Source organism: Camelus ferus, chromosome 23 (assembly GCF_009834535.1).
Source record: "Camelus ferus isolate YT-003-E chromosome 23, BCGSAC_Cfer_1.0, whole genome shotgun sequence".
Classification (NCBI taxonomy): domain Eukaryota; kingdom Metazoa; phylum Chordata; class Mammalia; order Artiodactyla; family Camelidae; genus Camelus; species Camelus ferus.
This window is the reverse complement of record NC_045718.1, coordinates 16,730,954-16,758,346: the sequence shown is the minus strand read 5'-3', so window position 1 is coordinate 16,758,346 and position 27,393 is coordinate 16,730,954. Positions and strand designations below refer to the sequence as shown.

At 51.6% G+C, this 27,393-nt stretch overlaps 1 protein-coding gene across 2 annotated transcripts in view; it reads right to left on the bottom strand.

Annotated features, from left to right (window-relative positions):
* The window catches only part of RASSF5 (Ras association domain family member 5), a 69,013-nt gene that overhangs the window by 9,619 nt on the left and 32,001 nt on the right, over positions 1-27,393 (bottom strand). Inside the window, exon 1 of one of the 2 annotated variants that reach the window (XM_006182269.3) lies at positions 19,755-20,277. The exons of the other annotated variant lie outside the window; for it this stretch is intronic. Coding sequence (XP_006182331.1) covers positions 19,755-19,874 — 120 coding nt within the window. The 5' untranslated portion in view covers positions 19,875-20,277. Of the gene's footprint in view, positions 1-19,754; positions 20,278-27,393 lie in introns of those variants that run through there. 2 annotated transcript variants of the gene reach the window in all.

The following is a 27,393-nucleotide window of genomic DNA, read 5'->3' as shown; positions in this document are numbered from 1 at the left end:
TCCCCATCTAGCTGCAGAGTGAACACATTGGCACCCACAGATACCCACTGCCCCAAAGGTTTACCGAAAAGGCAATATCCAGCGTGTGAACAGATCAGTAATATTGTAATCTTCAGAGAATAAGTCAAAGACCCCAATTTCCATTCACCTGCCAGATTCTCAAGTCCTCAAAGTGAAGGATTTGTCTCCATCTATGGGTACAGAGCTGGAAACCAGGCAGACAGAGTTTTGTCTACTGGGGTGGCCCAAGATGGAGACAGAATGGGGAACTCACTCTGTTACGACTGTAAAGATACAGGCACTGGCTCTGAGGTGTCTCTCCTAGGACGTTTACACGTCTTGCTGCACCTGGCACGGGATGCACCTGCTCTGATTAAGCCCCTGGCATTGGTGGCAGATGGCTGAGCTGATCCCAAAGCACCCAGCTCATTCAGGGCACTGGTGAAAGGTAGGTTTGTGCTCATATGCGCTAAGCCATGGAAAGGCTGTGTCCTCGCTTAACTCTCGGGGTTGTTCGGCTGTAGCCAAGGGAAGGGGCTGCGTGCTAGGAGCCAGAGCACAGATTACCCGCTCAGACAGTCATCCTCAAGTTTTTCAATTAAAATACCTGTGACACCCAAATAAAGAGGACCAACCTCTTGTGGTCCAGGACCTATCTTACAGCAGATCTGCCCTAAGTTGAATTTTACTTTATTTTAAGAGAAAAAAACCCCAAACACTGGTTAACTCTGCATTCTAATCAATGACATGTGTAAAGTCTTAATTTGGGTCATTGGCAGGTGACCCAGTGAGCTGCCAAGAAGAGACTCTGAGTGAAGCCTGTGGCTTTCAGTCTCCCCAGCTGGGCACAGGGCAGCCCACGAAAACACTTAGCAACGACAGGACCCCCCAGGGTGAGCAGTGGGCTGAGGAGACTGTGGGCCCCTCCATGCTAGAACCATCAGATACACTCATGTCCATTTTTTTCTGGACCTAATCACACAAACCTCATTTTTGCCAGAAATTCCACTCTCCCTCTTTTTAAGCTTGTCAGCCTCTTCCTCCTGCCCGTGGCTTTCATCATCTGACTCCTGTCTTCCTGTCTGAAGTCCTTCATCTGGCAAGGTCTCTCTGACCACCCCGGCCCTGAAGGATGACAGCCATGGTCCTTTACTGTCATTTACTGCCTAACTGTGCGCTAAACACCATTCTGCTCCCTTAGCACATACTAGCTCATTTCATCCCCATCACAAATTTATGAGGAATGGTTTAATCATACCCATTTCACACATGAGGAGACTGAGCCCCAGCAAGGTTAACAGCTAACCTACATCTAAAGCTAACACTGTACTATCCTGCACTGAAATATGCATCTACTTATATTAACTTCCATGGAGACCATCCACCTTGGTTTTTCTTCCCAACTAGACAGACCCCCCTTAATGACACCATCCTTCTATCTCTTCTCTATGCCCGGTGGCCCTGAAGCATGAAAGAGATAATTAATGCTTGCTTAAGAACCTTAGCTGGTCTCCCATTACCTTCAGGGGGAGAAAAGGTCTTACTTTCTGCTAAGGATCTCAGTGCAGAGTCTTGGGTTTCAGTGTGGACTGAGTTCTGGGAGGGAAGCACCTGCACCTGTCTTGGCCACCAGGGAGTCGCAGAGCCCAGCCCCAGCTTGGCACACAGTGGAGGCTCAGGCACCACCTGCAGAATGAACTTGTGTTTGGGTTCTGACTCCCACTACTATGTGATCTTGAAAGAGTCAGATAATATCGTTAAGCCTCAGTGTCCTCATCTCTAAAAATCCCTTTATTGTTTCATAGGATGGATGCCAAGGTACAGCCAAATGAGATAACGGGTATTTGGGAAACGATCGAACCCATCCAAAGGCATGAACTGTGACTGTCACTCCAGGCGTACAAAGTCCTCCTCCTGTGAGCCAGCCTCATTTCTCACTTTCCTTGAGCACTTCCCCTGGGTTGGCCCACGTGCCACAGGGTTTGTTCATTACTTTCTCTACATGAATGGTTGGGAAACTTTTCCTGTAAAGGGCCAGGCAGCAAATGTATCAGGCTTTGCATGCGATCCAGCCTCCACTACAGCTGTTTAGCTGCCATCGCAGCAGAGAGCAGCCAAAGGAGGAGCATGGCTGTGTTTTGATAAAAATTTATTTATTTATGACTCTGGCCCATGGGCCCATCTCTGCTCTACACTGTTGTTTGTGCAGTCTCTCTGCCTAGAATACATAGCCTCCATCTCCCCTAGTTCCTTCCGTCTTCTCGGTGTCATTTCCCAATGAAATTTCTCTGGCCCACAACAATCCCCTCATTCTCTGCTCTCCTACCCTCTTAGATCCCTGACATCTTAATTTCCAGATGGAGAAAGATATATGCAGGCTTGCACTGGTCCCTGCCTTTTTCCTGATACCACACTTGGGTCGAGAATCAGATGTTTCCTGCGTCCTGCCTCCCATCACCAGCGGGTGGGTGCTTGGTAACTTCACTCGCACTTAATGGACACTTTTCACAAGAAGGTGAAGGCTTTATCACTTCATTGGAGTTCTGCTTTCTCTCCTCCCTTCCCCAAAGAGGAGGCAACAAGCTGGACGGGACAGGATGCAGGTGGGCAACCAGGTTCACTCACTGGCTCAGGGACTCACTCCCAGACACCATTTCATGGACTCAAAGCCTTAGATCTCTGTCGCAGCAAAGCTGCAAATCTCCATGGGCCATGGACCTCTGTCGCTGCCTGCTAATATTACCTCCGCCACGGCAAGGACCTACGGAGATGCCTTCACAGCCCATATGGCTACATTTAGCGTCTAATTAAATGCTGCTTTTTATTGTTTAATTATTGTCTCACCCATGTGAATCCCATCTCCCCAGCGAGATGCTCCTTGGAGGGAGTCAGACATGATATCTGATAATTATGCTTCCTTTGCATCCCCCACAGGGCTCAGCAGAGCCCTGGGCTGACCTCCAAGGATGCGTCAGATTGTGTTGATTGTGTGGCAGGGAGGAGGTAAGGTGGACCAGGGAGGGCGATTCCCAGCCCAGAGCCCAGCGCGGACACCAGTGAGGTCCGGGAGGACCTCACACTGACCTACACCCCAAGGGGCAGAAGGTGTGGGCTGTGGAGGGGCTGTGGGTTTGGGCTGGAAGCCAGCCCACGGCTCAGCTCTTTGCAGCTTCTGGGTGAGAATAAACACAAGACCATCAAATGACCTGTGACCTCTGGAGACTCCTTCTCCTCCCGGGGCCTTCATTTCCTCATCCAGAGAAGCTCTAAGGCCCTTCTGCAGCAAGTAAGGTTTTACATAGAAGATATGACAGGTCGTTTCTTTCATCACTGCTTCCTCTTCTATTTCAGAGAACTGGGTGTGGGGATGGGGGCTCTCGGAGCAGAGCTGGGCTTGTCTGAGCTGCAGCAGCGACGACGGGTTGAAAACAGCGCTAAGAACGTTTCAAACGTTTCTCTACGACTTTACTTTTCTCTTTACTTGCCACAGTCTTTCTCTACTTTTCTGCCAGACCCCATATTCGCCAAGCTCAAGCAGGTCCGCACCTTCTGAACTCACACGGTTCAAGAGAACAAAACAAAAACTACCCCGGAAGCCGGTCACCATGAGCCTCGGCCACATTTCCTTTTTCTTAGCTCTGAGCAAATCTGTCAGCAGCAAGTCTTCTGCCCCCTGGGTGGAAGGTATCTCCAGGCCTCTGTCAGGGAGGAGAGCCCCAGGCACCCTCTGACTGAGAATGACCATCTGCAGATGGCTTCCACTCTGATCTGCTGCCCTGCAGCAGGGCTGGCCCCGCACACCGGGGGGTTTCTGGTTGGCATGTCTGAACTAGGACCCCCTGAAGGAAAGGGGCAGGGGCCCGTCTGTCTCGGCTGGGTTTGGGACGCCTTGCTCGATGCCCAGACCACATTCAAGGCTCACTGGCCCCTTTATGATGGCCCCAGACAGATGGGAAAGAGGAAGCCCCACGGGGCTTCGCCACAGGGCCCCCTCCCAGGTCCGGGTTTTGGATTGGCTTCCCCAGCCACACCCACGGCAGTGAAGGGGTTGATTCCCACAAGTCTCTCTATGGAGCTGTCCAATGTCCCAAAATAAAAGGTTCAGAACCTCCTAAACTGTGTTCTCCGATAGGTTATTCCCAGCAGAGGAAGGAAGGAAGCATGGAGCCACCCTTATGAGCAGAACCATGTGGAATTTGAGCTGCCTTGGGAGGATGCAGAGAAGCAGTGGAAAAAAAAAAGGGTGGGGGGAATTTGAGAAACTGGGAAGAGTCTAAAGTCCCCAAAGACAAAATACAGAGCAGATGGTCAATGTAGACAGTCAGCCAACAGGAACTGATTGAATTGTCTATGGGCTGAGGACTGTGAAAGGCACCTTGGGACATGAAACCACTGGGTGTGGTCCCTGTCCTAGGAGCCCACAGGTTATCTGAGGAGGGAAGACAGAGGTGCACGTGATGTGGACCCCGGAACAAGCACAGTGCAACTGGGTCTGAACCTCGGCAGCCTTGCTCCGTGTGTATGGGTGTCACGCCAGCCGATTCCCTGGGCTGTCAACATGTCCTGGAGCCCAGGCACGGCGTCCCTCACTCTTCCATGTGTCCATCTCAGTCTACAGGCAGGAGCAGGTCATCTGGGGTAGCAGGAGCCCCAGGCAGGAGGCTGGGAGAGCCCTGTGGCCTTGGAGATACGGTGACTTAGGTTCAAATCCTGCAGTGCCTCATTATAATCATAAAAATCTCAACAGCTAGGCCCTCTCAGGGCTTCGCAGTCACACTGTCATTTAATCCTGAAATAATTTAATGAAGGAGGTGTGTTATAACCCACTAGGTCATGCTGCCTTCACATGGGGCCATGGGTTGGCCTTTGCTGGCCATACCCTTGGTCTTCTGTGAACATGGGCAAGTCGGTCTCATTGAGACAGATTTCTTTGCTGGTGAAACACGGATATTAGGACCTTCTTTATACATTTACTGGGGAGGTGGAATGAGATCGTTCATCTGGATGTGCTTAGCACAATGTAAGCACATAATAAGCATTCAATAAACGGTAGCTGGTGCACCACCACGGTAACTACCACCTCACCTCTAGTCATTTGTCTGGCAGGGCAAAGGGAAGTTTGGTTGGTGGGGATTGACCGCCATGCAAGAGTCCTCTTGCCTTGACCTTGACCCCTGACAGGCCTTTCAGCCTCTTGTACATCCTTAGCACTTTCATCACTGGGGTTGTGGGCCCTTTTCTCCATAAAGAAATTATTGGAAATTGTATTTTATGATTTACAGCATTGCTACAAAGACAAATAGATTAATGTCATATATTAAAATACTTTCTTCAACCTAAAAGTTCATTTTTTCCTCCTGATTTTAAAAGAAATTAAAACATCTTTGTGGGCCCCTAAAGTATTCCATGCCCACTTGTGTCCCGTGGATAAGTCAGTGGTGCTTCCAGCTTTTGAGCCCCAGGTAGGGTGACCAGCTGTCCTGGTTTGCCTGGGACTGAGTTTTCTTGGGATGCAGGACTTCCAGTGCCAGAATCAGGACGGTCCTGGCAAACCAGCACATTTAGTTACCTTAGCCCCAGGGACCACCCCCCCCAACCCTCTCAGTCCTAGATGGACTCCCTCCCTCTCTTTCTCTGTCTACTGCAGGCCCAGGACACTGCTTGCTCTTCTGCCCTCTGCAAAGCTGCATCCATGTACTCTCCCCTGGAGGTTTTCCTGACAGTCCCTCCCCACGCCCCACCCCCAGCCTGGCTGCCATCTGGACACGATTGCTCTGGTTGTCAAGATCAGCACACATCCTTGCAGCTTCATCTCAGAATGTAAGCTTCCCAATGGCAGAGACTGATGCAGTGCCCAGAACAGTGCCTGGCACATGGGAGGGGCCATTAAACATTTGCTGAATGGGGAGGTGGGTACAGCTCAACGGTAGAGCGCATGCTTAGCATGCACGAGGTCCTGGGTTCAATCCCCAGTACCTCCTCTAAAAAAAATAAATAAGTAAACTGAATTACCTCCACACCCCCCAAAAAAGAATAAACAAAAAAGGAAAGAAAAGAAAAACCAATATTTGCCTAATGAATTGAATAAAACACAAAGAAGCAATAAGACACACACATGCATACACACACACACAACCCAAAAACAAATATAGGGAAATTAAAGATTCCAGGATTGCACACGGGCCCTATAGGGCTCCTCGCAGCTATCTACTTCTGAGCACTGGGACCTGGAGGAGGCACCTGTATTTCTGAGGGTAGATGATGTAAACCTCTTCCATTCCTGTTATCCCCTCTCCTGGGTCTTCAGGAAGCCCCTTTTTAAGCTCAAAGGTCTAATGTGTGAATCCAGGCAGAACAGGGTGGCACCCATTCCACTGCAATGGCCACAGGGATTTCCCTCTCTTGTGCTCTCAAGAGTTTTTAGGGCACAAGAAGGTCTTGTTTCAGGTTGGTCTTCTTCACTGGGTTTCCTCTAGGTCCCTGTCTCCTTTCAGCCTTCCTGACACCTTACTTGGATCATTCAGCCTGAGAAGTCCCCCTCCTCTTCCAAGAGGATTGGTCCCCTGGAGCTGACATATCTTTTGGGGATACGTGCCTCAATTGCCTACTTCTGTCCAGAATTAGTGGGCTCTCCAACAGCATCACTTACGCCCCAGCTGTTCTAGCACCAACTTCATCCTCTTCGTAGTAGTATGAATTATGTCAAAGCCTGTCTTCCACATAACACCGTGAGCACTCCAAAGCCAGGAATTGTACCTTTTTGATCTCAGCACTCCCAGAGAGCTCAGGACCAGAGTACTGCAAAGTGAATTAGGGACGCTGGTGGGCAAGGTGAGTGGGTGGGTCCCAAAACCTGGTCCTAGACCCCAGTCTCTCCAAAGGCTGGACTTGGCTCTCTCAGAACCAATTTAAAGAGGATTTCATTGCAAATCAGATGTCTGACAAGGGATCAATAACCAAAATATATAAGGAGCTCATGTAACTCAACAATAAACAAACAACCAACCTAGGAGGGGATGGGTATAGCTCAGTGGTAGAGTGCATGCTTAGCATGCACGAGGTCCTGGGTTCAATCCCCAGTGCCTCCATTAAAAAAAAAGTCTTGTTCACAGCAGCACTATTTACAATAGCCAAGACATGGAAATAACCTAAATGTCCATTAACAGATGATTGGATAAAGAAGTGGTATATTTATACAATGGAATACTACTCAGCCATTAAAAAGAAGTTAAAAAATAGACAACCTAATTTAAAAAATGTACAAAGGACTTGAACAGACAAATCTCCAAAGAAGACATACAAATGGCCAATAAGCACATGAAAAGATGTTTGACATCACTAGTCATTAGGGAAATGCAAATCAAAGCCACAATGAGATGCCATCTCACACCTATTAGGTTGGTTATTATCAAAAACACAGAAAATAACAACCCATGTGTGTTGCTGGTGGGAGTGAAAAATGGCAAAAGCTGCTATGGAAAATGGTACGGCGATTCCTCAAAAGATTAAACATGAAATTCCCATGTGATCCAGCAATGCCATTTCTGGACATACACCCAAAAGAAGGGAAAGCAAGGACTTGAACAGGTATTTGTACACTCACGTTCATAGCACTATTCACAACAGCCAAAACACGGAAGCGGCACATTCATGGGTGACTGGATAAACGAAATGTGATGTATACATACAATGGAACATTACTCATCCATAAACAGGAAGGAAACTCTGACACAGGCTACAACATGGATGGACTTGAAGACATTATGCTAAGTGAAATAAGCTAGTTACAAAAGGACAAATACTTCATGATCCCACCTATGTGAGGTTCTTAGAGTAATCAAATTCAAAGAGACAGAAAGTAGAATGTGGTTGCCAGGCACCGTGGGGAGGAGGGAATGAGAAGTTACTGTCTCACGGGTACAGAGTTCAGAAGATGCAAAAGTTCTGGAGGGGGATGGTGGTGATGGTTGTAAGACAATGTGAAAGTACTTAACACCACAGAATTATACACTTAAAAATGGTGAAAATGGTAAATTTTATGTTATATATATTTTATTACAATAAAAAAAAGAAGATTTCAAGAGCAGGGGAATGTGGAGGCCACGTAATCAGTTGGTTTCAACTGGTGTCCCTAAAGTCAGGAGTGTCCCTTACTTTCTGTATTCCAGGAAAGTGAGGAGTCAATCCTGCTTCTAAGCAAGTTGGCCCCCATCCCAGGACCTCCAGGACCAGGCTCTTCTCCTAGGCCCAGGCACCTCCTGCCAGGTCACTGACAGTTGGGTGACCACTAGGGATGCCCTGGACAGCCCAGCCCGGCTCAGAGGAGCCACTGCAGCTAGGTGAGGGCCTAACAGCCTCTCAAGACTCTCCACGGGGGAGCTCAGGGGCAAAGAAGCCTGGGCTCAGAGATCCGGAAGGACCTTGGGATGAACAGTCCAATCACCCACATTCTGCAGAAACTGAGTCATCAGGTGACTCAAGCAGTGGGCACTGGCCAACCCACTTCAGACGCTCTCCCCGACTCCATCATGGCTGGCCACGGGCGAGGAGCTACGTCTGCCTTTCCAACCTCATACACCCCTAGAGAAATGGACAGCACAGCAAAGGAAGATTGGGGGCCACATTCTCTCTTCTTTCTCCTAAAGGCCACAGAGTCGTGGAATTCTCTTGAAGTCATTGAGCTGGGAGCTGGGTACCAGCTCGCCTTCGGAGTTTTCCATCCCCACCTCCACATCGCCCCCTCACTCTAACCTAGTGGCCTTCTCTGCCCAAGAATGCTTTGAACACAGGGCTCCTCAGCTTCGCGTAGGATCCCGCACGCTCTGAGAGCCACAGAGTCAGACCCTGGAGAGTCACTAGGTCATGAGAGACGGGTGGCTCTGGGAGTCCAGCTCGTGTGCTGTGATGTAGGCCCTTTCCCGGGAGGTGCAGGACGTGGGCGCCAGGGCTGCACGTGCACCCCCTCCCACACGTGCTGCCTCCAGTTCAGGACCAGCTTCCTGTGGGACAGGGCGTTTGGCGCCATAAAGGATTCAGAGGATTCTGAGGTGATGAGCGGCAGGTGGGAGCTGGGTACCCTCACTGACCAGGTTTGCTAGGAGGGGAGGGGCGGCTGGAGACACCAGCTGTTCTGCTCTGCTGCAGGGAGTGGGTCCTTCTCAGCTCCCCTCTCACTGGAACCCCCCCCCCCCCACTGCCTTCAGCTTTGCAGGCTGGGCTGGCGCCGGTGCTGGAGCCCCCCCACTGGCCCACACACGCCCTCTCGTCTCCGTCTCCGTGCTGCCTGCCCTGCTAACCCCACCCCTCCCTCCTTTGCTGCTTGGGGATTACTTTGTGACACTGAATCGCATCTTAGTTGGTAACTGAGTGGCTCAAGGTCTTTGCACATGTGTATCCTCTCATTGTGTCATAACGGCTCAGGGGCAGGGACATCTGGTTTCCTTTCTCCTAAATGGCTTGACAAAGGGCACTGTCCTCAGTGACTCCAAGACGAATGCATGGACATGGGGCTGCATCTGTGGGCATTTCCTGGCCTCCCTGCTGGGGCTTCAACGACTTGGGTAATTCTGGAGAAAGCTGTAGGAGAGGCAGCCCCTCAGGGGCTGGGGGCTCCAGCACTAAATTACTCGGGCCCAGGTTCTGGATCTGCCCCTGATTACCATGTGACCCCTGACCCCTTCAGTGCTTCAGTTTCCTCACCATTAAATGGAAACCATACATACAGCTGACCCTTAAACAATGCAGGGGTTAATCCACATATAACTCATAGTGGGCCCTCAGCATCCTCGGTCATTCTGCATCCGTGATTCAGCCAACCGCAGATGGTGTTGCACTGTCGTATTTACTACTGAAAAATATCCACGTATAAGTAGCCCCATGCAGTTCAAACCCGCGTTGTGCAAGGGTCAACTGTCGTTGTCGTGAGGATTAAGTGAGTCTGGACACTTAGAACAGCGCCTGGCACGCATCAAGGCCCAGTAATCAACTGTCATCATTCTCTGTTCTCACCATTTCCCAGCAGACCCCCAGCTCCTGCCCTTTCTTTCTGTGAATAGAGCCTTGTACCTCTTACGCGCCCCAGCCAAGCACCCCACCTCCTCACGTCACAATTCGACACCCATTTGCGTTTCTCTGAACGGACTTTATCACCATCCCAAGCCCAGGAGCCCCCGCTGCGTTCTCACGGCCAGATGTAGGGCCTTCCTCTAGTGATTACTCTCCGCTGGAGGGGGAGTTCTCCCCGTTTCATAGAGGGAGAAAGTGAGGCTGAGAGTGATGAGCATGCTTCCTGAGGTCACCCGGAGCGGAGGCTGGGGGCTGGGGTTCCAGGCCCAGTGTCGGGCTCACATCAGGGCCTGGGGCCCCTGCCCACTCCATCTGGGCTGGCTGAGAATGCTCAAACCACTGGGATCACCAAACTGGGACCTTCATTTGCTCAGAATTAAACTGGGAAAGTAAAACAAATGAAAGTGTGTTGGTTCCTCCCTCCCTCCCTCAACCTGCCACTCTGCTAGGCTGAAGGGCAGACAGGAGACAGCCATTAGCGTGGGCTCTCCCGCCTCCTTGCATAGCCTCTCTGCCCCAACCCCCCAGGAGGCCCCACTTGAGGAAGCACCACGCCAACTCCTGCCAGCAGGTGCCAGGGCCCGGTTGCTTAGTGACCCAGCCCTGCGCGCCCTCACCCTCCAGGGCAAACGGCTGAGCAATCACAAATGGGGTGGAGGGGGCCGCTCTATGTTTGGAAAGTTGTCCTTGTATCTTTTGCTCACTCAGTGAGATTTTTCTTCTCGGAGTTACTGGAAAAATCCATCGATTCTGCATCCAGAATCTTAGCAAGCGACCCTCTAAAATTACCCAAGATCAGCTTTCACATACTTTGCCTAAGGCGCTGTGCGCGTGTTCCCCAGGGAGCCCCTGCTGCCTCTGAGGGAAAGCCGCTTTCTGAGAAATAAGCTCCAAGCCCACTCCTTTATCAGATGTGCATTAAGCGCCTACCATGTGCCGAGGACACAACGATGAACAAGGTATGGTCCCTCATTGGGAAAATTACAGCCCATCAAAATGAGGGCCAGGAGAAGGGTACGCCGGTGTTTGGGGAGCACAAAGAAGGGAACGTCAAGTTGCAACTGGAAATGCTCTCTAAACACCCCGGACCCACCAGCTCCCACATCCTCCTCGCTAAGGCACACTTTCCCAGCCATGTGTGAGTAGGGAGGTTATGCCTGCCTCCTGCCTCTCCACGTGTTCCGGCCAACAGCGGGCCCTGCAGCCCGAGCACCCCTTGTCACCTACATCACGGTGTTGGGGACAGCCCAGCCCCGCTCCTCACTCTGGGGGAGAGCCGGGAGGAGACAAGGAGAAGGAGGGGCTCACGGTCTGGGAGGTTGATGACGTGATGGTGATAAGAGTGTGGCGACCCAGACGTCCCAAGACCACAACAGGAACCCACGGGTTTTAGCATTTTAGCATCAGGAAGTTGGCTGAATGAGAAAAAGAGCTTCGTGTGGCAGGTCAGCAGCCTAGAGCTGGGGGGTCTGAGCTTATCTGGAGTCTTTTGAAACTTGACTCTCACCCAAGATGCCGTGTGTGTGGTGGGAAGGGCATGTGTTTTGGAGTTGGACGAGCATGGCGTGGGGGACTGGCCCTCGGCTAACACCCTCCCACATACTACCTCACTGAACTTGACAGCAAGGGAAATTCTGCCCGTGTGGTCTGTCAGGCATAAAGGCTCTGCAGCCACCCTCCCTACATTTTTCTCCCCCTAGGATTGTAGCCTCACCCGTAGCAGGGATCCGACCAGCTGGAGTCACGCTGTCTAGTACCATGGACAAGGAAGGACTGATAACTGGGTTGGAGGAGGGTGGCGGTCAAAAGCACAGCACCCCTCCCTCTGCCAGCGATGGGTTACAAGCAGGCCTGCTCGGAAACAGAGGATTGACTGTAATGACCCCTAAGAGCCTCCTCCAGCTCCAGGAGTCTCTGCTTTTCAGAGGAAAAGTTAATCTCCTCTAATCCTGCCAGCGGCGGCTACAGCTCTGTCACTGCCAGTCTGTCCCCAGCCCCTTCCTGGGCTATTTATGCCCAAGTTCTCTGACTCTGGGAGCCAGCCCCTCCATCCTCCTGTCTTGGGAGCTGCTGCCACATCCTGATGAAAGCCATGTGGCCGCAGGGCACATGCAGAGTGTCTTCCCTGTGGATGACCCCCTGTCCAGGAGCCCCGATCCAGACACTTCATGGGTAGGGAAGGGGAGCAACGAGGATCTGTTTCATAACGTGGCTGAGGCCATAGGTCTTTCTGTAAGTGTGAAGATTGCATTTTATCCATCTCTGCCTCTCCCACCCCCAGTGCTCAGGCTATATGGAAGTTATACACACAATGTCTTGATGGAGGCCAGGCATTGCAGGGTTTTAGATGCTACAGAAAGAGCAGGAACAAAGTGTGGGCTTTTTTTCTGGAAGCACAAGGGAGGCTCTGAAGGCTTTGGGATGCCAGGATGATATATGCCCCTGGCAACTGAACGCAGGGTACACAGAAGGGGAAGACACAGGATGGAAGTCAGCTGGGTGACCTGGAGCATCTACGGGAGAGGTGACAAGCACCCAACACTGGGTAGGGCAGGGGACAGAAAGGAGAGGCCGACATCTGAACACAGTGACAGACTGGATGGAAGGGATGGGGGGGGAGACTCCTGAGGTTTCAGGTGGAGGATTAGGAGGGTGGGGCAGAGGCAGGGAGAGAAATTGGTATGGGCAAAGCTATGAGCTGGTTCTGTACATATTAAACTTCAGGCATCTGAGGGGCATGGGAGACCTCCAATGGGCTACAGAAAATTTTGTTCTAGAGCCAAGGAGTGAGGTGAGATGTGGATGGAGGCTGGGACATGAAAAGTAAAGCTGGGGTTGGGCAGGAGAAGAGAAGTGACAAGGGACCAGGACAGCACCACGGACAGAAGCCACAGGCTCAGCGAGTCAGACCTGAAGTTTTCTGCCCTGACAGCTCCCTTCTTCCTGCTGGCCCTAAAATTAAATGCTTCTGATTCTTGGCAAGTTCGTCTGGTCCTCCTGTCCCCAGAGAATACGCCATGCCAGGACTGGGTCCCCATGCTCTTTTATGGGTAGGTGGAGCCATCCAGAAGAGGAAACCGAGGTCCTGGATGGAGACAGGTCTTGGTCCTCCACACAGGAGGATCCCAAAGCCAGCGAGCACACAGGTGTGGGTTACCTGGCGAGTCAGGAGCAGTGGAGGGAAGGGAACACAGGCTGCTGGGCAGCCAGGTTGGGCCTGATGGTGCCTCCCCGTCAAGTTCATGGGCTGGAAGTGGGATCCAGAGTCCAACCTGATGGGATGAACTAAGCTGGGATTCAGGATGGATACCAGTGTGAAACTTTTTTTCCTTTCTCCCTAAACTGTGTGGGTGAATGGCTATTGCATGTGCCCTGAGCTGTAACTGGAATCACTTTAGAGGGAAAAGCCAGCTGAGTCAGGATAAGCAGTCTAAGCTTGTGAAGACAGAGGGATGGGTGGGAGGGAGGAATCTGGACCACAGAGGTGAGGATGGGTAACTCCCAGGTGGTCCTGGAGAGGGGGCTCACGTCAGCCATTCAGGCCCTCATCTAAACCCCACCCTAGGAAAGTCCTTACAACTTAGAGAACTTGGTACTCAGGACCTAGTATCTCTCCCAGCCTCACAAGGTTCTGCTCCCAAGCAGAGTGGTGAGGGATTCTCAGTTAAAGAAGGAAGATGGACAGGCTCATTTCACACTCGTTGAAGGACCAGACAAAGAGCCTGAGTCTGGAGGGTTGCAGTGTTTTGGCCACAGCCCCTCAGTTCAGAGCTGGAGCTGGGATGAGAGGCCAGGACTTGGCTTACAGTTCTGTGCTGTGTCCGTTACATCACACACCGGTCACGATCACAAAGGGCTGTCCCCTCAACATCCCTGCTCGACACGTTGTGGTGAGAGCAATGGGGACAGCTCTGAGCAGGGACCCAGGGGGCCTGAGGCCTTGGCTCTGTCTCTGCTTAGCTGTGTGACCAGGGACAGATCCTTTTACCTTCTGGGTTCCCAGCCTAGGAAACTCTGGAATCTGTGAGAAGTGCTCATCTTGCATTCCAACTGAAGTTGTCAGTTAATTACCAAATATTTCCTAAACAGGTGGTTCCTAGACTTCCGTATATACAAGACTCACCTGGGGGAAGCATTTAAAAAGCAGATTTGAGGGCTCTACCTCTAAAAACTCAGAAGCCAGTAAGTCTAGAGTGGGGTCCTTGACCCTTCATTTTCAAAAGTGATCCAAAAAGATTCTGATGTCAGAGGGCAGGGCCAACCTTTCAGCATCACTGAAGGCTTTTAGATGCTACAGAAGAACGAGGGAAGTGCTGAGTAAGGAAAAACACCTGTCCTCAAAAAGTTCCCAGTGTAGTGGGGGAGACAGGACCCACCCCAGGAACAGCACATCCTTGGTGACAGATGGAGAGGTACAAGGTCAGAGAGACAGAGCTTACGGCCCTTCACCAAGAAAGCAGAGCAGAGCTTCCAAAGGTGGTTGGGCAGAGAGGGTGGGAGGAGGCATGCGTGGCAGAGACAGCTAAGTGTCCACCACAACCGGCTTCCTGGTCCACCTGGGCTCACAGCTGTACTTCATTTCCCAGCCTCCTTGTGGTTAGGTGTGGGTATGTGACCGAGTTCTGGCCAATGGCACATGGGTGTAAAACACACACACACCACTTCCGGGCCTGGCCCACAAAATCTCATGTGTTATCCTGAGCCCCACCTGCCAATGTAACTTTACTTAAAGAGGGAAACTGACTTCTATTATGTTCAACGATGGAAAATAATGGGGGCTGTTGGTTACTACAGTTAGTCCATCCCAATTACACAGGATGCCCCAGAGATGATGGAGCGACGGAACTCAACATGCATTTACGCAGCGCCTGCTTTTGTAACCAGTACTCGGTGCCACATTGCACCTGAACGGGATGCGAGCTCCGACCTAACGGGACTTACCATTTTCATGGAGAAAAGCAACACCAGGAAAGGCCAGAGAGGCAACAGGCAGTAAATTCCACAGGAGGGGAGCAGAGGCTGCAGCCCAGAAGGAAGGCTCTTGCATAATTGTGAGAGCACGAAGAGTCTTTTGAGGTGAGTCCTGGGCTGTGTGGGCTTCTGAGATAGCATATAAAAGAGCAGTTATATGGCCCAACGGTTCTGAAGATTTTAATTTTATCTATATTGCTCAAATTTGGAACGAACTTATTTTTAGCACCCTTTTCTTATCTCTCATGCCAAGAAGGTCCAGGGCAGGTGCTGTGCCTGAGGCCCCACCTGCTGCTGGTGGAGAGATGCGGGTTTCCCTGACTGGTCCCAGGGCGGTCCAGCTTGGAAGATGTCCCTGGAGTGCCACAGAGGCCCTGACCAGGGAGGGGCCGACTGGCCAGGCAAGAGCAGATGGGACAAGTGCAGGCACGGAGCCAGGAGTGTCTTCATATTCTGACCTCTGAGACTGCCCACTTTTTCTTTGCATCTTCCTTGAATTTTTCAAGAATCAGTGGTGTCAATGGAGACCAGAGAAGGCCTGGGCATGTGTTGGGAGTAGGATGGGAGAGTATTCCAGCTGTGCTTAAGTATATTTAACCATAGATGGATCCAACCTTCTGTCCTCCATATCCACAAAGAAAACACACATGAGGAAGATACAGCAAGCAGTACTCTAGGATAGATACTAAGAAGAACTTTTAAATAATTAAAGTTGTAAGATTCTAGAACTGATGACAGGGACCCCCTGCTAGGGTTAAGTGTAGAGTGAATGTTCCTTGGCCAGTTTGCCTTAGGAATGGAGGGCGGGTGAGGCCCTCACTGAGCGGAGGGCTGGTAAGGACCCTTCAACCCTTTCCTAGCCTGAGGCTGTTTGGGTCTTTCCATTTTGTAGAAGATTCTGAGAGGACAAGGACTGCAGCTCGTCCCAGTCACCCTCAGAGCGAGAAGAAGCACAAAGAGCACTTGATGAGATACCCAAGAGGGGTGTCAGTCTTGGCTCCACCCAACCAGATATTTGGCCTGGTGAAGTCCTCCAGTCTCTCTGGGCCTCAGTTTCTCCATCTGTAAGGTGAGGAGCTAGAGCCGGTTCATTCCAGCTCTGTAAGCAGTGGGCTTTCTGTGTCCTCCGAGCACTCACCCTGATGCTCTGGGTGACTCCAGAGTCCTGGAGCCTGTGGCACAAGCAGAGAGAGAGCTCAAAGTGCCCTGTCCCTGCTCAGAGGTCAAAACTCTAAACTGCTGCCCCCGGCAGGCATCCGGGGGAACAGATGGGAGTGGAAGTTGGCCTCACTTCCAGGGTCAGCTCCCAGACAGGAATAAAGGAGCAGCTGGCAGGGATGGCCAGAGGTCCCAGTCACCAGACCCACAAATCACCAAATCTTGCCTTTTGTAGGACTAAAGCAGAAAAATCTCCAGGCTGGGAGATGAGAGATGTAGGTTCTAACCCTGGGTCCATCATGAACTTGCTGTGTGACCTTGAATGAGCAGCCCCCACACCCAGATTCCAATGTCTTAGCCTGGGTAACCATGTGAGTGCCTTCCCGAGAGCAGCTCGAACGTCTGAGCACACAGGCTGGGTTTCTCCCAAGCCACCAGGAGCCCCATTTGGACACATGACCCTAATCATGCCCAGCAGCCAAGGGGGGCGTCCCCACAGAGCACCACCTCAGGACCCGGAAACCATGAGACTGAAAATCAGGTCTCCCTGCCCCTCTCAGAGGAGGCCTGAGGCCCCAGGAAGCTGCCTTTTTCTGAAAGGCGAGAACCAGCTGGGGCCCAGGGCCTGGCCCCATTTCCTCTGCTGCTGCCTCTCCACCTGCAGGGGCTCCTCTCCACCTGCAGGGGCTCCTCTCTGTGAATGGGGGCCTTCCCCACCCTCCCAACTCCCACCAAAGGGGCTGGAGAGAGGTCTCCGGAACTCCCTGGAGGCCAGGCCAGTGAAGGCTCCCAGAACAGCAGGACGGGTCCCCACAGCTCCGCGCCAGCCAGGCACATGCCGCTGGGTGGCAGATACAGGTTGTTCCGACAAGGCTATTTATAGAAGCTGGCTCGACCTTTCCCGAGTGGGGGCCTCAGTCTCTCAGCGACCAGGAAACATAAACGCCTTTCCTTGGAGACTGGAAGGAGAAATTCTCCTAGGAGCTCAGATGCGATCTCTCTTTGGGTAGGAAAAAAAGCATTGTTAGGGGTCAGAATGGATTCAGGATAGGGCAGATCTCTCTGAAACCCTTTCCAGAAGTGATGCCAAGGGAGGAGAGAGAGCTGAAATGTTATTAAAGGCGGAAAAATATGCCAGAGGACGGGAGACTGAAATACGTGGATGAAGCTTCCCCAGTTCCTAAGTCAATGACATACACCCCTTCACAATTAGCAGGGGCCCCCTGAGCACTTGCTCCCCGTGAGAGGTGGCCCTGCCCCCCCTGCCTCCCTGAAGGGTGCTGTGCAGATGGCCAGTCTGGTGCTGAGGGAAACTGTTCCCAGAAGCAGTTCTGACCCTCCACTCAAGACCCTTCTAGGCAGAGGCCAGGGAGACGAGGGGCCATGCCCACCGCTCTGTCCTTCTTTGAAGCATTTATCCTTCTCCCCTTGGGGTTCAATAAAATCAATGTCTTAGCCGGGATTCCTGCCCTCTGCAGGCTTACAGACTTGGGCAAAATGAGGTAGGAAGATACGCAGAGATCTCATGACCTGCAATGGATTCAAGAAGCAAAGAAAGAGTCGATGTGGGTGCCAACCCAAATGTGTACATTCAGGAGTGATGCTAGGAAGGGGAGTTTGGGGGCGAATGAGAGAGAAGGCTATTTGGGCCAAGGAACAATTCACCCCTATCCCCACTCCACCCCAGCATATTTTATTCTAAGATATTTCTACTTCTCTCAAGACATACCAGAAACACCTACCTTTTTCGTTTGCCAAGTGGAAGACACCTCAGCCCTGCAGTGCCCCTTCCTCTACCCAATCATGTAAAAAGCCCACCTTCTGGGCCCAAGGGCTTACAGCCTGGCCGGCAGTGAGTGTAACAGCTAAACTTTGTTCTAAAAACAGGAACCATTTCCGTCCCAGGCAGCAGCAGAACTCTTGAGAGCTATGGTTCTCAAACTCAGTTGCATATCAGAATTACCTGGGGAGCTTTTAAAAATCTTCATGCCCAGGCTACACCCCAGGTCAATTAAATCAGACTCCCCAGCTGGGGGCCCGAGTGTCCCCTACATTTTCCAAAGCTTGGCGGTAACTCCAGTGTGCAGCTAAGGTTGAGAACCACTAGTCTAAATAAAGATCCCAGATAGCTGGAGTGCCCTTATGTGTCTCTGTGTGTGTGTGTGTGTGGTGTGTGTGGAGGGGCTTCCACACAATGAGGCAAGGATCCGAAGTGAGAGCTGGACACGTCCCCTCTGCAGCCATGCTTTCTGCATGAGCCCTCCCTATCCCTGCCCCCAACCTGTGGGTTAGTTTCTGGCCATTTGCAATACGGAAGTCTCAACCTGTGAGTGTTTATTCTATGAAGGGCCTAGGTGCCATCCACTTTTCACCTAGAGCTTCCAGAGCTGGAATTTGGGGGAAGGTCACCTTCCCAGGCACAGGTGAGCATGCCACCAAACCACGAGGAACAAGCATTGCTCACCAGCCTCACGAAGGGGTGCCCCCAACACAGGTGCTGGTTCCAGGGGTCTGCTTTATTTATTTAGTTGATTCCTGCAAGCACTAAAATCAAAACCTCTCCTCTGATTCTTGGGTGTCCTCCTGCAATCAAAATGTCCAGTGCATTTGTTTGACTTCAGAACCCAGCGAATTCAGGGCCCACAGGCAAGATGAATTATTAACCATTGAGGCCCCAGAGTAAGGTCTGGGGATGCTTTTGGTTAATTCTACTTGGTGTAGGACTGCTAAATTAATGATGGGCCTGCATAACCCTGTGAAATTTAACAGCTCACTTCTGTCTACAAATAGGCCCTTTGAGGCAACCTCTCCAAGGACCTCTCACCTAAATAACAAAACAAATAAATAAACAGAGTTCTGTCTCCACTCCCACCATATCCGTGGCAGATACATGGCTGCAACTGGGAGGGTGAGGCCAGGGAACTCGGGCGTGCTGGGTGTCACGCACATACAACTCCATTAGGGAACACATGCAAACCCCTTTAGATTACCTTCAACTAACCCAGGAAGGCAAAATGAGTGTAGGACAGCCGCCCAGGAGAGCAGTTTTAGTTTGCTTCTAAAATCACCCTGGACTTCTGCAAAGTTGTTGGGCTGTGTTTTAAGATGGTTTCTGGCCATTTGCAATACGGAAGTCTCGACCTGTGAACGTCTATCCTACTGAGGGCCTGAGTGCCATCCACTTTCCACCTAGAGCTTCAAAGCTGGTATCTGGGGGAAGGTCACCCTCCCAGGCACAGGTGAGCATGCCGCCAAACCCCAAGCCAAGCGCTGTCCCCAAATCCTAGAGAGCCATTTTGAAAAGGTCCAGGGACAGGAAATGCCGAAAGGGGCATTAAAAAGAGAATAGTGTTTGCGGGTGGTCCCTGAAGGGCTCCAGATCCCTTTCAGATCCCAAATCCCTGGTCTGCTCAGCCAACAAGTTCAAGAGGGTCCCCAAGGCAACTGCTCACCCACTCTGGTAAGACATGGCTTTGCCTGTTTGCCAGGAGCAAGGTTTCCCTTCTAGACCACAGAGGTTATTTCCCCGCAATGAAAGGCGCTTGTAGTATTATGTTTACCTTCGAAGGATGTTTGCTCTGCACATTCCTGAAAAAGGTGGTCTTGGCAGTGAAGAAGCAATCCTCCAGTTCCTCCTCTAGGCTGCAGTACCCACTGCTCATGCTGCTGTCCACCGTCATCTAGCCCGCAGCCCCGGACGGAGGCAGCCAGCGCATCTGATGGGGCCAGGCTCGGGATGCGGCGGGCGGAGGAGGGGACCTCTCGCCAGGCTCGGCCGCCGCGGCGCGAGCTCCGAGACCCGAGCCCCGCCGGGAGCGAGTCCGTTACCGGGCCGGGCCGGGCCGGGCCGGGCCGAGCCGGCTGCCTCGGTTCCTTACACCGGGGCCCGAGTGTCTCGGGCGGTGGGGTAACCTGTTCCCCAGCGGCTACCAACACGGGGGGCGGACCTGTTCGCCGCCTCGCGCGCCTCGCTCCCCAACTCAGTCGGCATCTGCGGTTGCATCTCCCCGGCGCCGGCTCCCCGCTCCGCCCCGCGCGCAGAGCGCCATCTCGACACCTCCCCCGCCTCCCGCGCCTTTCCTGCCCCTCGCAGTGCAAGCAGAGGAGTTCGGAAGCCACTTCCTCTCGCAAGGTTCCTCAAAGCCGCTCTGCTGTCGCGGCGCCCCTCCCCCCTCCCGCCCCAGGCCTGCGCCTCCCCACTCCGCCGTTGGACCACGCTGGCCAGTGGACCTCGGGCACCACGAGCCAGATTAGGGATGCAGGGCAGGAACAGACCAGGATGGACCCCAGGGGTCCCCAGGGTTCTAGAAGCAGCTCATTCTCATCACCCTGATGGCTCAGGTTCACGGGGAAGAACGTGCTCTAAGGTGGACACGGTCCCTCCTCCCTTCCCGCCATCCGCTGCCTCACCCACTCCCACCCTCTCATTCCTCATTCACCGGCTGAAGGAGCCAGGTCAATCAGAGTGGTTAGAGAAGTGACTGGAGGAGAAGAAAATCAATATCTGGTCTTCCTGGAGAAGCAGCGATATTTTATCTCGGAAATGCCAGGAGAAAGCGCAGGGGCCCCACAAGCATATGCAAATCATGTGCAAAATTATGGCAACCTGAAAAGCCAGCCTGCCCTTCCACCCACACGGAGAACCTGGCCCTCTGGAAGCCTCATTTTACTAAAGGAGCGGGCAGACACCACCCAGGTGATTGGTTCATTTTCCTGACAGCTTGGCCAAGAGGGGTCTTTGCCAGATCTTGTCACTCCCATGGAGGACAGCTCAATTACACTCCTCCAGCAGACTGGATGAAAAAGCATCCTTCCGTGACTAGGGCTGAATCCTTCAAAGCAGTTAGGGCAACGCCCCACAACCTTTCAGACCAGCCTGTACAATAGTGGTTGGAGCTACTTAACCATTGATAGAGCAGCTACGGCCTGTGCCCGGTGATTTACATGCAGTCTGTCATTTCACTTTCCCGATAGCCTTGAGACAGAGATTATTGTTCCCTTCTTATGGATGAGGAAACTGCAGCTTAGAGTCACACAAGTAGGATGTGTGGGCTGGGACTCGGACCCCGGTCCGTGCAATCCTAGGGCTTGTGCTCTGAGCCGCCGTGAGGTACAGTCGCTCAACGCAATGGGACTGTCTTGGTGTGCACGCTGCCGTCTTTCAATAGAGTGGGGCCTGGAGTCTCAGGAAAAGAAGACAAGCCTTCAGAGCCTGGCAATGCTAGGGGCACCACACTCGTGGAGTCTGACGGCCTGGGGACCCCAGGAGCACCCCCAGAGAGTGGCTGAAAGGGGTTAGCAGGACTCTCCAAGTCTGTGTCTCCTGCAGTTCTGAGAGTCTCCATCCAGTCCTGGGGCACAAGCTGGGTGGACGGCTAGACTCAGCCCCCGGACAGCAAGCTGCCAACTCCGTTTTAAGCTCTGGCTACCTCTGTGAGGAACCCTCTCTCTCCCTCATCTTAGTCAAATCTGTCAGTGCTCAGGACGGTTTCAAACTGCAGCCCAGTTTGGCTCCATCCTCCCACTCAGTCTTTTTCCCAGAAGCCTGGCAGGCACGAACATGAGAGAGCTGAGAGCCAGCGCCCCAGCCGGCTGACGGGCCTCAGCTCCAGGGAATGGTCGATGCTTCCCTTGACAGGTAGGTAATAAGTGGAGGTGCACAGCTGGAGAGGGGGGCTGGGGTGAGCTGCGGGGTCTTTCCAGGGAAGAACTCACATTAGTGGGGTTGAAAGTAGGTTCTGGCTTTGTCTGGACCAATCTTATCTTCAAATGAGTATTGTAAAGGCTGTTTTTGGAGTGGAGAGGTGGGGGGGGGGTGTTTCCAGAGAGAGTGGTTCAGGCAAAGGAAGCTGGTACTGGCCTCACCAGCATCTCCAAACCCAGTGCCAGAATGATGACTCCTGCAGAGAGGGGGGCTCTACATGACCCTTGGGCCATCAGTAACAGCCTACCTGCTTTGTCCAGCAGCACAGCAAAGGAACACGCATTTCTTTATAAAAGGAACCTCCTTGCTCAGTGGGAAGCCAATATTTAAAGAAAAAAATTGTCCCAGTTCTCTGTGGCCACACTGTGTCTTTAGAGTCATTCAAAATGTACAATCTTAAAATACAGCTAATAACAAGCTTTTGAACAGCAAGCCAGAGTACCCCAGGAGTGAGCGTGAGTCTCTCCCTGTGACTAACACACTGGATGCCAGATCTGCTTAGGAGAAGGTCGAGGTGACACTGTGTTCTTTTAGGGTGCTGCTCCCTGCCAGTCCAAATAGTATGAAAATTGACATCTGAATAGGGCTTTTCAAAGCCCTTTTAACGCATCACTTAGTTTTCTCTATAACCTTGAGAGCAGGAATTATTCCCCCATTTTAAAGATGAGAAAACTGAGGGAAGCAACATGTTCCGTTACAGCTCATTACATTCTTTCAAAGCCTCTTAATGCCTAGTTAGTGTCTCTGTCTCTACACCACTCAACCTGTCAATGGATCTAGGCTCGGAAGGCAGCCATGTGTAAGAAGCCAGCAAAAAGGAGACTGCTGGCGAGGACCCTGGGACTAGAACTCTGCGAAGATCACATATGATACAATAAGTTGGTCAGCCTCCAGGAAGAAAAAATCAAGACCAAAGCTCCAGTGTCCCAGAGGGAGGAAGACTGGGTTCCTTTCAGTGCCTAATGACCCTGTCTGCACCTCTTCTCTGTGAATAATCAAGCGTAGTGATAACCTGGCTGGGGGAGGGGAGAAGTCGGTAGGGAAGAACCTGAGCAACAGCCTTTTAAGCCTCTGAAAGTGAACACACAAAGGATGGGAACTGGCTGTTCTTGTCCCTGATCCCAGGAAGAGAAGCCTGACCTGAAGCTGCAGCATCCAGAGCCTCAAAGCCGCAGCATCGTGGCGGGGGTGGGTTCAGAAAGCCCCACTGGAATGGTGGATGGGCAACTTCCCTGTCTCAGAGCGTCAGATGATGAAAGACATTACTTTAAGCTTTCTTCCTTTCTCAGATGCGATCCTGACGTGTGGCAGATCCCCTTGTTAAATCCGCCCTGTGGGTCTGTGTCCCAGAAAAGCTGTGATACAAAAACGGAAGCCAGGAGCTGGTGTTCTAGTCCCAGCTCCACCTCCAGCTTGATGTGGGATCTTGAGCAACTCTGGACATCAGGTTTCCTCATCTGTCCAATGGAGGGGTGTCCGAGATCAGATCTGGGGCCTCATATACTGACCAACATATTCAGAGACTGAAACCTGGGTGAGGTGCCAACTCACCCTTGAAACCTGTTTTGAAACCATTATTAGCCTGTATGTGCGGGCACTGTCCTAGTAAATTCATGTGCATCATTTCATTTAATCCCTACAAATGGATGAGGAAGCTATGGTTATTGTCTCTATTTTACAGAGAGAAGGAGGTTCTGGCAGGGTAAGTAACGAGCTCATAGTCAGACGTGCTAGTTCACGGTGGAGCTGAATCAGCCCAGCCGGTCTGACCCAGAACCCAAGCCTTGAACGCTCTGCAGTCGTACGTACAGAGCGTTGACCCCTGATTGCTCTCATCACAGCCTTACTGCTGAAATCGCAGTCCGACACAAACAAGTCAGGAACTACTCTCTCAGTCCGCCTGTGACCCGGTCTTCTCTTTGGCTCAGTGAGGGTTTCCACGGTTCAGCCGCTGGCTGTTTTCTCAGTATCACCCACTGCCCTCCACCCTCCACCCATTCTCTCCCTGGGAGCTTAGATCTCACCTACGCCAGTGCTGTCAACCACACCTGCCAGACCCAGGCTCATAACTCTCTCTCTCCCGGGGAGCTCCAGATGGATACCTGCACCAGCTCACGGGTACCCAACCCTACCCACTAGAGCCTCACTCTCAACAGGTCCAAACTGGGCTGATTACTCCTTGACTCACCCTCCATCTGCTCCCCCTCCGATAGAACGTCCTAGCTTTCTCTCTTTTTTAATTTGAAGTATAGTCAGTTACAATGTGTCAGTTTCTGGTGTACAGCATGTCCTATCTTGATGAGAGTGCCATTACCATAGATTATTGCAAAGCCTTCCAGGAGTTTCCCTGGTTCCCTGTCTCTGCCTCCTCCAACCTCCCCACCCACCTGGTTGCCAAAGTTACGCTTCTAGACCAGGATCTGATCAGGGCTGTTCTATCATAAAACCTTTCCATTCAGATTTCAACCAATAATTATTGAGTAAGTACTGAGTATTGAGATCTAGTTGCTTGTTCATTTATTCAACAAATAATCACTCAGCACCTTCTCCATGGCTGGCACTGGACAAGATGTTCGCATTCAGGCCTGAAGAAGACAGAGTCCCTGACTCTCACAATGTCCAGTCTAGTAGCATGACATGAAATAAGACATTATATTAGAGTTACTGAGCTCTCACACTCTTTATTATCACACTTGGTCCTCACAACCCAGCAAGAAGGTACTGTACGGATGAGTAAACCGAGGCTCAGGGTGGCTAATTTGCCCAGTCAAAGAGCAAGTAAGTGGTTGAATCAGAATTCAAACCCAGAGCTTCTGTGTCTGACAATTTTCTATCACAGTTGTCTTTCCTCCAGTGACTCCCCAGTGCCTAGGCTGACATCCCAAACTCCGGAATGGATCCTTCAAGGCCCTTCACAGCACCTGCCCAGCCAACAGCTCAGACTTATCTCCAGCCGCAATCAGGCTGCCCTCCTCCCAGCTGCACACATCTGATTCACATTCCCAGCAGCCGCCCTGCCCTCTCGTGGTCTTGCTTTTGCTGTTTCCTCTGCCCATCAAAACCCTCCTTCTGGCCTCCCCGCTTCCTGACACATGTTCACCAGTCAGGACCACACCGCCCACACCTTCCCCTGTGCCTCTCAGAAGCCTTTCCCAGATATGCTCTCTGGGGTGAATCTTAAAAATGCTCCCCTCCATCCTGAGAGCAGCATTTAACAGCATTAAACCACTGTGCACAGCAGAGAGCTCAGTTTCTCCCCAGACGACCTCCTGTTGTAAGAGGTACACGGCTGCACACTATTTAGGCTGACTCACAGGAGACTCACTTTCTCGGGGCTTCTAGCCCACTTCACACTTCTCTCACTTGGCTGCCAGGCTAACAGCTTCGATAGGGCCCTGACACGAACACCAAAGGCAGGTAAATCAGCCCATACCAAGAAGCGGAGGCCCTGCAGAGCTCCTGCTGGGTCTGAGTCAGGCCCAGGAAGTCTGCCTTCTAATTGTCCCCCTTTCGGGGGCCTAGAGAATCACAAAAAGGTTTCTGATCAACAACTCCATCCCTCACATGGCCCTCTCCTGGCAAGGCCAGGCCTCCAATAGCCAGGGCGATACGGTTCAGACATGAGACGTGAACACCTCCTGGACTAGTACACATAGAAAAAGAGCCACGTTGCCTTCTCAGAGCCTCACGACCACCTCGCCCAGGCAGAAGTGATCTCAGGCAGCCCACTGCTTCTAGGAAAGAAGAAGGGGGTGGAGCTGTGAGGAGCACAGAGAAATGGCTCCAGTGCTTAAGGATTTTTAGAGAAATAAGTATTAGATCTCTGTCCCTACTTGGAGCCAGGATATTAAGTGCCTCCTGGTTGGGAAGTCTTCCCTCTCTGATCAGAATTGAGCTTTCCTGGGTTGGACTGAGATGGTCAGATAGGCCTTAGGACAGCTCCTGTTAGAGGCAGCTGTTCAGTATGAGAGCTTTGGCCAGCACTGCTGGCTTCTAGAGTGTGGAGGGAAATCTGTGGAGGGTGGAGCAACTGTCCAGATACAGCCAGAGTGGAGCAGGGCGGCTAGGGATGGGCTCCTTTGGCACATGTGGTTGGGCTGGCAACAAATGAGGTAAGATGGAATCATAAAATATATTCAATTAATCCGAAAGAAGGAAGAAAAGAAGAAGGAAACAAAGAACAGATAGGCCAAATAGAAAACAAATAGCAAGATGAGAGGCTTAAAATCTAATTATATCAATAATTACATTAAAGGCAAATGAGCTAAATAACCCAGTTAAGGGGCAGAGATGATCCAATTGGATTTAAGAAAAAAGGTCCAACTATTTGCTGTCTATCAGAAATGACCTTTAAATATAAAGACACAAATAGCTTAAACGTAAAAGGATGGATTCAGGAATATCACGTTAATGGTAATCAAAAGAAAGCTGGAATGGCTATATTAACATAAAAGCAGATTTTAGACCAAGGAACATTGCCAGGGATGAGGAAAGTTATTTCATAATAATAAAGGGTCAATTAATCACGAGGACATAATGAGCTTAAATGTTTATGCACTCAATAATGGAGTTTAAAACACAGGAAGATAGAACGGTACACAGAAATAGGCAAACCCACAGTTACAGTTGGAGATTTCAACACCCCTCTTTCAATAACCGATGAACACATGGTGTGCCTCAACAAATGTTAGCTACTGTTGTTATCAATCACAATTCAGTTCGATAAACCTTTATCGAACATTTCAGAGGGGACCCAAGACCCTGAATCCCTGGAGAAATGTGCAGGTGTCTATCAAGAGCGTTGTTAGGGAGCCCTGGGCCTCTCTGCAGGGATAGACGGGGTTCCCCAGGCTCCTCCCTTCTGGCTCCCTGGCTCCCCCGTGTGGTAGTTTTGGGTTCAGCACATGGCATGGGGCTGAGGGCTGGGGCAGGACTGATCACTGGCCCTTAGCTCTTTTGAACGGTTCTGGAAAGGCAGAGCCTGGGGTAGGGAGACAGTGGGGTGGCTGCAGGAGGGAGCACTGGGCTGGGAGCCAGGAAACTCAGCTCTCCACGCCAGCTGAGTCACTGCTCAGCGGCTGCAGGGGCTGAAGGAGGTGATTCCAGCAGGGGCCCTGCTAAGGAATGACAGTAGGGGGCTGGGAGTGGGGTGGGGAGGCGCAGGCAGAAAGGCAGCTGTGACCTGACCTGTGGGGCTAAAACACAGCAGCAGACCAGGCAGATCCACCCTGGAAGCTGTCTGTCCCTTTAGTGAATGGGGACAGGGTCTTGAGTCTTTTTATCGACAGAGTAGAGCAATAACTTGCGTCGCAAAGGAGGGGATAGTCCTAAATCTTGTAGCAAAAAGTGCCCGTCAAACCACAAAGCCACAGTGTCCCGGTTTTATATCCAGGAGAGTAACCCAACTTTCTGGTATTGTGGCATGTAGGCAGAGCCAGACCATGAAGGGTTTTGTGTGCTAATCCAGATTTAGACTGATTTTGACGCTAACAGGA